The following is a 10809-nucleotide window of genomic DNA, read 5'->3' on the forward strand; positions in this document are numbered from 1 at the left end:
AAAAAAAAATGCAGACTCATATGCCTTACCCCAGACCTACTGAAGCAGTGCTTCCATTGTAATGAAATTCCATTTCCATTTTAATGGCATTAAAGTGGGAGAAACACTCCACCATGTTATTACACATGGGGTTCCTTCTGCCCTGTGACTTCACCATTCCACTAGCAAATGGGGAGTGCATGCGATGTAAAAGACCAGGTCTCTTTTTTAAGGCTTTGGCACAGTGACCCTTCTCACATTTTATTGCCAAGAGCCACATACCCATATTCAGATGCCAGGGAGCCTTGGACTGGAGACAATGCCACTCTAAGGCAGAGGGAGCACACGTTAGTTGGGAGGGGTTTGCCAACATATATATCTCTGCCACACCAATTCTCAGGCTAATATTGCTCTTGCATGTTCCTCCATCTCTCTGGAATCCTTAAGCTCCAGGTCACATCATAGGATATTCTAAAATCTTAGACTAGGATGGCTTTCCAGACAATCTCAGCTTCACTCTCATTTCTTTCCTACCCACCGCCAACTGAGAAGTATCTATACATATTATGGTGGGGAAACAGAAACCAACCAAGCTGCAGTTGACCACATGTTCCTTGAGGTCAGGACCATAACTCCAAGCCCCATTTAATCCTTGGGACTTAGTACAAAGCCTGACACCTAATTGGCCCTCAAATATTGATTGATATAATGCCCCCTCAAGCATTTAAGAAAGGAACAGGTGCAGTAGCCACTAGCAGAAGCTCAACAACTGATCAGTTTTGAGTTCAGAATACAGCTTTGCCCTTTAATAGCTTTGTGACCTTAAGAAACTCACTTTAATGTGGTGAGTATGGGAAAAGATGACACAGCATAAGACATGTGCCTGTGAAACTGTGCTCTAGATTGGTCTCACCCAAAAGCTAGAAGTGGGACTCATTTATCTCCACAATAGACTCAAGTCCAGGTGGGTCTCCAACTTACTGAAGCTTTTGAAGGTGACATCTGGGATGCTTCAGCTGACTACACAGAGTCACCAAGGCTGACCGACAGAGGCTACTGTCTCTCACTTGGAGTTCTGTGAGGTTATCATTTGTAGTGAGCACAGAGCAAATATGATGCCAACAGATTAAATGGTAACTTGACCTGTAAGGAAGGAGAAAGGAAGTGCTTCCCATGGGTAAACAGTCAACCCAAGCCATTCATAACATATAAGCATAATGAATTATCTTCCTGAACATAAGACATCTGACACAGACCCATTCTTAGTCAGGGATGACAAGATCAGTCAGGGAAGTTCATCTTATATTCATGATTCTCATCTATGGCAACGTTGTCCCCTTTGCCCAGGGGACATTGGGCAATATCTGGGGATATTATTGGTTACTACAACTTGGGAGAGGGGTGCATCTAGTGAGTAGAAACCAGGGATGCTGCTGAACATACTATAAAGCACAGGACAGTCCCCACCCCTACAACAAAGAATTATCCATCCCAAAATTTCAATAGTGCCAAGCCCAAGGAACTTTGTCTTACATCTGGGTGGTTTTACAGTGAAAGTTGGGACCACATAGCATAGCCATTAAGTCAGTCTCGAGGAAGATTGCTCAGGCTCAAACCAAGCCTTCACCACATCCTAACTTGGGCAGCTTGCATAATCTCTTTGCCCCAATTTCCTCACTTATAACATGATAATAATAGAACCTCTTTCCTATGATTTTTGTGAGTATTAAAATGAGTTAAAATTTTTAAGACTGTTAGAATAAATTTTTATCTATTCTGCCATCTTAACTCTCTCCCTAGGATATGTTTTAAATGGTAATTTTTAGCTGGGAAGTCAAGAAAAAGGCTGAGTGTGCTCCTATTGGAATGATTCAAATATTAACTGTAAATATATATCAGCCAATATTTGAGCAGTACGAGAAAGACATTTCACATGGATTCCCATATTCAATCTTCACGAGGCCTCACAATGTAGCAGTTAACATTATTGCCCTTTTTACAATGAGGCAACTTCACCAAAGAAAGAAAAACCCACAGACAAGGTGACATATTTCGCAGAGTCCAGCCAGGATGTGAGCTGAGGTCTGTTTGACAGAAAAGATGAGAGCCTAATGCCAATCTTATATTAAAAACTCCAAAGGGCCAGCCAAGTGGCTCAGTTGGTTAAGAGCTCGCTCAAGAGTGCAAGCTCTCAGCAACAATGGTTTGAGTCCCGGCCCGAGCTGAGCTGCTGCTGAGCTGCCAACAGGTAGCAGGATGGCTCAGCTAAAACACCAAAACAAACAAACAAAAAAAAACAAACCACCCCATTAGCAAAACCCACTTGGGAATATGTATGGACAGACGCCAAAAAGGTGATAGAAAGAAAATCATTGAATGGACTCACATGGAGGTATCTGCATTCTCCTCTTTAAAGTCATTTTGGATGGAAAACCAAAGTTTCCTCAGGCCAGAAAAGTGTTTTAAACAGTAAGCAGAAACCAGCAAGTCTGACTTGTCAATGATAGAAAAGTTAACGTCTTGGAAGAGGTCCACTGCCCAGCGTACAAAGGCTTCATTCTGCATCTCGAACAGACAGTAAAATAACGCCAAGAAATCTATCTGTCCCCAAAGGTGTTCACTCTCCCCTATGCTCTGTATATGCTGCTGAAATTTCTGCAGTACCTCCTCCCAGCATAGGTGGGAGCCCAAAAATGCATCCAGCTTCTGTTGTTCCATTTTGTTTAAAAGGCCAAACATGAAACACCCCAAATAAATCCAATGGACATTTACTTTCTTTAAATAGGTAAATAATAGTGCTTCAGTGGATCCAACAGCTGGGTTGGGATGGTCGGTGTTGCTCTTGATGAAATAGAACATGGCAGCACAGAACTCCTGGATGGACACATGGATGAAGGTGAACAAGTTCTCAGTCTCCCTGCACTTCTGAAGAGCATGGATGTCCAGCAATGTAGGGATATCAGAGGCAATTAACCCATTCCTCCTGAGAGCCTCTTCACTAAACACGAATGTGTCGGTCCACATGCCCTCCACAGCCAGGGAACACAGGCCCTTCAATAGGCCTTGGCTTTGCTCATCTGGACCACTAGCCCCCTTGGGTGTGAACAAGTTCAAGATGAAAGAGGTATAAAGAGAGGTGGTCCGTTGGCAGGTCAGTGCCAGATCTCTCCCCTTTTCCATCTCCTGCTTCAGACAGGTACATACCACCCAGCAGAGGATGGGAATTTGGCACATGCAAAACAGTTGTTCGTTCTCTCTCATCAAACCAAAGGCTTCTAGGGCTTTCCTCGTGTCTTCAAATATGCTGCAAAAGTACAGCTTTCTTTCACTCTCACTGAACCCCACGAGTGTTTTGATTTCTGGACACTCCAGCCTCTCCTCGATTGCCCGCGGGTACACAGGTGCAGCCGCGATGAGCAACGAGGACTCCGGGAGCATTTTCTTCCTCAGCAAGCTACTCAGGACTACCTGGACTGGCCGCTGCTCCATCCAGTCACTACACAGATCCGACTCAGGTTCATTCAAGGCGTAGTTCAGTACTTCAAAGCCGTCGATGACAAACAAGAGTCTGTCGGGTTGGGATGTGATCTCCGGTATCGGGGCAAGGGAGTCAGACCAGCCTCTAGAAATCAACGCAGCCAAGCTGGTAGTTGTCAACTGCTTCACTTCCCGGCAGCAGAAGTAAAAAACATAGGAGAACTGCTCCCGGTAGAGAGTGCCCTCTGCCCAGGCCAACATCAACTTGACCAGGATGGTTGTCTTCCCAATCCCTTGAATTCCCCTAAGAATCACCGTCTGTCTCCCGATTTTCTTGGGAACAAACAGAAATTCCAAGTAGCCACGTTCTTTCTGAGTGAGTTTCTTCTCAAAGTAATCATAAATCCTGGTGACAGATTCTCTGAACCAAATGTTGCTGAATTTCTCCTTTACATGAGCTCGATACATCTTTGTGTATCCTGAGTCAGTGAGCACAAGAGAACAACAACAGAAAAAACATATTCAAGTTAAAACATTCATATAGACACACATTTTGACCCTGCAATTTTTCTTCTCAAAGTGTCTTCTCAAGGATCCTCGAACTATGGCCCACTGACTAAAGCTGGTCAGCAGTCTGTTTTGTAAATAAGATCTCACTGGAATATAATCATGGTCTTCACTTACTTGTTGTCTACAGCTGCTTTCCCCCGACAATGGCAGAGACGAGTAGTTGTGATGGAGACTACACGGCCCATGAAGTCTAAATTGTAAATTCTATGGCCCTCCACAGAAAAAGTCTTCCATACCCTGCTTTAGACACACACACACACACACACACACATACACGGCTATTCATTGCTGCTATTAGAGCAAACACTGAAGAACTGTATGACCATCAATAGAAGACCAGTTAAATAATACATGGAACCATGGACTATTATGCAGATATTAAAAGTATGGCATAATCTTCATGTAGAAAAAAAACAAGACAATATCTATAGTATGTACCCATTTGTGTCTACAAGGAATTTAGATAAGATAGTTTTCTCTGTCTGAAATTTATCTGAAGGACATGACACTGACCTCCAGGAAGGAAACTAGATGTAGAAGAGATTATACAGTGGCACCTAGTATTTGTCCTGACTTTATTCTGGTGAGTACTCTTCAGGGAAGAATGTTGAAAGCAAACATACAAACAAAAACAACTATGCTTCCCAGAATGCTTTGCTGCTAAGATTCCAGGCACAGGTTAAGTTCTGCAGTTTACATACATTCTCAAGAGACTGAAGGTGGAAGCGGAGTAGGGGCTATCTTCTGTTGCTTGAAGAGTTTTGTTGCCAGTTACCATGAATGTGGAGACACTGGGCTTTTCTGTAATACCATTCCAGTCTCCAGTTGCTGTAGTCATGGATTTCTCAAGAAGTAGCTGCACCTGTCAGCTTCCTGATCTCTGAACCATAGCTAATCATGAAAATAGTGATGTATTTTTAAAGTCCTACATCTCAGGGTGGCCTTCCCATTGTTCACCTCCCTAACAGAGCAGCTCCCCTGGCTACAGCTCTCAGTCATTTCCAGAAATGCCACCAACCTGGACCCTGATCCTTCAGCTCTTCCAAAAGTTCTGGAAACACCAAACTCCCTTATAAAGTCATTAAGTGACTAGTGTGATCTTGGTTTTCTGTACATGAATGGTGGCTGGTGGACCAGAGATCTTGGGGGTTATTATAGAAGGAAAATTTTCACTATACCCCTGAATAATTGTCTTTGGGTTTAATTGAATGGAGGTGACAGATATAATCTAGCACCAATGGACAGCTACGTGTATCAGGACATAGCACTGTATTAACCCATATGGGGAACAATGGCTTCCCATAACCTTTCACCCCCAGAAGTTCCCAGCTGCTAACAATGCCACTTGATGTTTGTAAGGATCCCACTAGTGTATTAAATTTGGTAAGCTCTTTGCCCATCACCCAGTGGTTTTGGAAGACTTCCTGGTGTTCTGGAGATTTTGGTTATGTTTAGTAACCAAGGGAATTAAGTGAGTATACAACCTCAACCCTACTGTGAGAGGGGACAAAGGCATAAGTGACCACAGAAAGATCCATCTTCAGACCTGCTTACCGCTTACTTTAGCAACACCCTTTGTTATACTGAATTTACCACATTTAAGGGATGTTTTTCCTCATGTAAGTTACTTTTGGCAAGTGAAAAACAGTGACAAAACTTGGCATATTAGAACACTTGAGAGATTTTTGTCAAAAAAGAACCTTGAATTTCAAGCTCAAGGACCTGTGTTGAAACCTGGTATCTACTCCTTTTAGCCACATGTTTTGGGGAAGGAATGAATCTCCCTGAACCTCAGGTTTCTCAGTTGTAGATGAAGGTAAGACTGAGCTGCCTAATATAGGGATGTTGTGACAATCACCAGCTATAGGAGATAAGAATGTGGGAGCATAACAGTGTGAAGGGGTACAGAATATGAGGAGTTTGTCGGGCTTACACTTCAATTTGGAAAGAGGTGATGGTATTGCCTATGGTTGAGAATGTGGAGAGCATCAACTAAATCATCCCCACCTATGTGTAAGCACTGTCACGTTTTATGAACCTAATTCTATTGGGTTCTGAGGAAGGTGGTGTTGATATAGCATTCTTAATGCCCATGATGCAATTGGTAGGGAATTTCCCTTTTCACAAACAGATGTAAGAGAGAGATGATTTATCATAGGGCCATGTGAAGAAGCTGATTAGGATCCTAATCGTTACCTGCCTTCAAAACCTATAACCCCATCTGCTGTATCCAACCAAGTACTATTGGAAGGCCAATTCTGCAAAATATATTTGAATGATTCTTTCAATATGCCCTATGACTGGCAATAATGTTTGCTGACCTGGATTAGGAAAGATCACATTTCTCACGAGGTTTGATGTTCAACCCTCCCTCTAGAAAAAAAATTGTAATAGAGAAGGGAAGCGAAGAGAAATACACAGAGGAGAAATGTCCCTAAAACACTTCCAAGAAGAAAAGAAAAAAAAACAGGTTAAACAATCCAACTTTAGGAGGACATCATGGAAGAAGAGCTTGAAAATTGTTAGAACAGAAAACCTATTTATAATTTCATTTATCAACAACAAAACACCACCAAAAGCTTGATTTTGGTGTATGTGATTCAGACTACTAAACACACTCATTTTAGACATTTTTTAGATCACAAGTTGAATCATAAAAAATGTATATTTTTAATACATTTGGCTCCTACTGAAAAATGAGCTAAATGTCTTTTCAGGTCTTCTTTCTGTGATAAGAGACTGTGCTATCCAATATGGTGGCCACCAGCTACACGCAGCTTCAGAAATTGCAATGTGGCTAGTGCAACTGAGGAACTAAAGGTTTTCATTTAATTTAAAATAATTTAAATGTTGATAGCCACATGTGGCTAGTGGCCACCATATTAGAGTATTATCCTATATGCTTCTAGTAAAAGGTTGCTCAATTTCAGACCATTGACATTTTGGGCTGGATAATTCTTTGTGACAAGGGACTGTCTTGAACATCTAGGATGTTTAATGTTTAGTTGCATCCTTGACCTCTGATTACTAGATGTACCCCACCCCCAGCCTCCCACCCCCAGAAAGTGATTTATCATCAGGAATAGGTGTTCTACAAAAATTGCTTCAAGGTCTAGAGCAGGGGTCGGCAAACTGTGGCTCATGAGCCACATGTGGCTCTTTGGGTATGTTCCATCTCAAAAGTTTGCCAGCCCCTGGAAGAGTCAATCCTGTCCCTCACAACAATTTAAAAATTATTTGAGAGCCATAAATATATTTTTACATAATCGCCATTATGTGAATAATATCCTTTAACATTTTAATAAATGAAACTATGATAGTTTTATTTTCATTTTCAATTTTACTTTAGAGCCACAGTTCATGAGCTGCAGTTTGCTGACCCCTGGCGGCTTTTCCATCTCAAAAGTTTGCCGACCCCTGGTCTAGAGGAAGAGGCTATAAACTAAGTTTCTTTGGGAGAAATTCCTCTCCCTGAGTCATGTTGCCTTGGTCACAATCCAGGAAGCTAACTCTGTCATGGTGTGTGCCCTGCACACTGTCCTCCCTCCTTGGCTCTGAGTCAGCAATTGTGAGAGTGCATCTGATTGGTGAAACCAAAATCACAACTAGAATCCTATATCCAGGGAGTCTGAGAAATGCAGCTTTTAGCACTCCAGCCTCTCCATTATAAAGGAGTATACAAAAAAGAGGTGGAAATGAATGTGGAGTAAATCCATAAATTTTGCCATACCTCTCTAAAATGGTTTGCTAGAAACTCTGGGTGTGAGTTTGCCACCTAGAGTCTAGCCCAAATCTTTATCATAGTCATTGTCCCTCTAGGGATTATCTAAATAAGTGGTTTTCAGCTGTATTAGACCTAATGCCTTTTTAGTAGGTGATCTTTGTCACATCTGCTTTAATGATCTGAAATGAAATTCGTGACTCATATAACTTTCCTACAAATGTCATACCAAAAAAGTCAACATATGCCGATGTTCAATGCAGCATTACATACAATAGCCAAGATATGGAAGTGACTTAGGTATTCATCAATAGATAATTGGATAAATAAGAGGTGAGATATAGATACACACATATATATACACACACACAATGGAATATTACTTAGCCATAAAATAAGAATGAAATCTTGCCATTTTGACACCATGGATGAATCTATGGTGGGTACATAGAGGGTACTATGCTAAAAAAAATAAGTCAGACAGAGAAAGACAAATACCATATGATCTCATGTATATGTGAAATCTAAAAAATAAAAATAAAAATAAATAAATGAACAAACAAAACAAGACAAAAATAGACTCATAATACAGAGAACAAACTGATGGTTGCCAGAGAGGATGTGAGTGGGGGATGGGTGGAAAAGATGAAGGGGAATATAGTCAATAATAGTAGGCTAACTTTGCTTGCAGATATATGGTTACCAGACTTAGTGAGGTGATCACATTGTGAGGTGTATAAATGTTGAGTCACAATATTGTTCACCTGAAACTAATATAGTATTAAATGTCAACTATACTTAAATAAAAAGTCAACATAAAAAAAAGTCAACATAATATCCTAACTGCAATTATAGTAAAATGGTATGCATGCCAATATTTAAATACTCCAACAGGGCTACTGTATAAACATAATGAAGCTGCCAAGAACCTACATTGTACATTAACATGATATGTACAAATTCAGACGGTTGTAGTGGCAACAGACATCATGACAAGTGGTGCCATTTATCGTGTTGTAAAATGCTCAACAACTCTTGATAAAGTTCTGAACAAAAGGCAATGTTTACTAAAAAAAAATGGCCCTTAAGACTATATTGCTTATAGATCATAGTTTCTCTGATATGAACTCTTGCTTGTTACATATTAAAATATATACATAGTAAACATGGCATTCGTGGCTGTTTTGAATAGACAGTACTCCAGTTCACCTCAGTTCAGTGCATCATGTATGAGAAGTGTTCATTGTTATTTTTGCTAAAGCATCAAGTCCATAGTACTTTGGATGCAAGGACAAAATTATTGGTAACCCAGACAGAGGTGCAAACAGGTTAAGACATGGTGTCCACCCATGTTTACCACATATAATCACTGTCTTCTGTCTACAAGGATAGCATTGTCCCATAGTACATTCTGATCCGGCTGTAGGCAGACACCATTTATGAAAATTATGACATCATCCTCATGATGAGAAGCCTAGTCCCCATCCCCCAACCCCAGACCCCCTCACCTGTAATCTCTTTCTTGGCCTTCTCACAGAGATCCTTCCGATTGATCTTGTGAAAGATGCTAAAGGTCACGTTCCAGGCTTCTTGTTCATCATAATGCTTCATCAATAGGTTTGCAAGGTCTTCCCGTGTCGCCTTCTTCACATCAGCCCAGGGGATCTGCGTGAGTCCAAGTTGCAGAGGCTCTTGCTTGAGGAGTTCCTTGAATTTTTTGAACTCATCCCTTTTGAGCTCCTCCAAATACCACATCAGGCCAAAATCAGAAAAGAAAGATGATGCCATCTTGACCAGGGCAGAGATGACAATCTTCAGAGAATTACTAGGAATGAGAAATAAATGGAACCTGTAGAAAATTCATCACAGTACCAAGTTATTAAAAAATCAATTGAGGTAACTAAGTTCCTGCATAATAAGTACCTTGCTAGTTTGGGGGGGATGAGGATAAGAGCACGAAGTTCTTTACACCAGATTCTTGTGTTTTCCCTTCTCATTGAAATGGTCATGAAAACATCGACCCCTGAGATGAAATTCAGGATGAATAAGAAAGAATCCCCCAAATAATTACTTCTACACCCAACTCTGATGGTGCCTAGTGGAGACACATAATAAAAAGTATCAAATGTTAACATCCAGGTAAGCATTCCTGATGGAGATATACAGATAAATACCTGATGTAGACCAGCTGAAAAAAATCAGATAAGCCAAAACTGTCTAAATGAAGACTTACATGATTATAGCACCTGATGAGTTCAACTCTAAGGAAAAAGCATTATGACAGATTAGGATTTTTCCTTAATACCAAATGGAACAGTTATTATTCAGAAGATATAAAAATCTTAACCTAGGACTGGCTGAGTGGCACGTTGGTTAAGAGTTGGCTTGGGACGCCAGCTCTGAGCAGCAGGACCCCAGTTCAGATCCCACATAAACAGCCAGTGATGCTGCGCCCTCTACAGCTAAGATGGTGAACAATAGCTCGACCTGGAGCTGGGCTGCCGTGAGTCACTGGTGACGGTGTAGGCTGCAGTGGGGCTGGCCGGCAGCTGAATGCACTTTTGTGAGCTGCCGTGAGCTGCCATGAGTGGCCATCCAATGGCCAGTGATGGACTGCCTCAGCCGGGAATAGCGCAATGATAATACCAATATGGGCCAGTGAAGCGATGTCCCCCACAACTAGACTGAAGAACAAAAGGACAGCAACTTGTCTGTTCCCCTTCCCCGATTCCCCAACACTGTTCCCCTCCCCCAATTACCCAATAAAAATCTTTTCAAAAAATCTTAACCTATATTCACCTGACATATGAATATCCTCAGTATAGAAGCAAATATAGACCTATCCACAAATAGTGGTAAATTACATTTTTCTTGGCAAATAATAGAGGATAGATAATAACGCCCTCACAAATGCAGCCAATTGATTTTTGACAAATGCACAATGCAGTAACAGTTTTGTTTGTGTGTTTTCCAACAAATCGTCCTGGGACAGCTGGAAGTTTAAATGCAAAGAAGAAGGAGAAGGTGATGGTGGTGGTGATAGTGGTGGTGGTGGAGGAGGA

At 41.3% G+C, this 10809-nt stretch overlaps 1 protein-coding gene across 1 annotated transcript in view; it reads right to left on the minus strand.

Moving 5' to 3' along the window:
- LOC109373743 (NACHT, LRR and PYD domains-containing protein 4-like) overlaps positions 1–9535 on the minus strand; it is a 21547-nt gene extending 12012 nt beyond the window's left edge. The window contains exons 1-3 of the mRNA XM_019627852.1: positions 9256–9535; positions 2366–3935; positions 961–1122 (exon numbers count right to left, since the gene is read on the minus strand). Of these exons, the coding sequence (XP_019483397.1) occupies positions 961–1122; positions 2366–3935; positions 9256–9535 (2012 nt within the window). The remainder of the gene's footprint in view (positions 1–960; positions 1123–2365; positions 3936–9255) is intronic.
- Between the last annotated feature and the right edge of the window lie 1274 nt (positions 9536–10809).

This window comes from Hipposideros armiger, unplaced genomic scaffold (genome assembly GCF_001890085.2).
Source record: "Hipposideros armiger isolate ML-2016 unplaced genomic scaffold, ASM189008v1 scaffold_742, whole genome shotgun sequence".
In the NCBI taxonomy this organism is placed as follows: domain Eukaryota; kingdom Metazoa; phylum Chordata; class Mammalia; order Chiroptera; family Hipposideridae; genus Hipposideros; species Hipposideros armiger.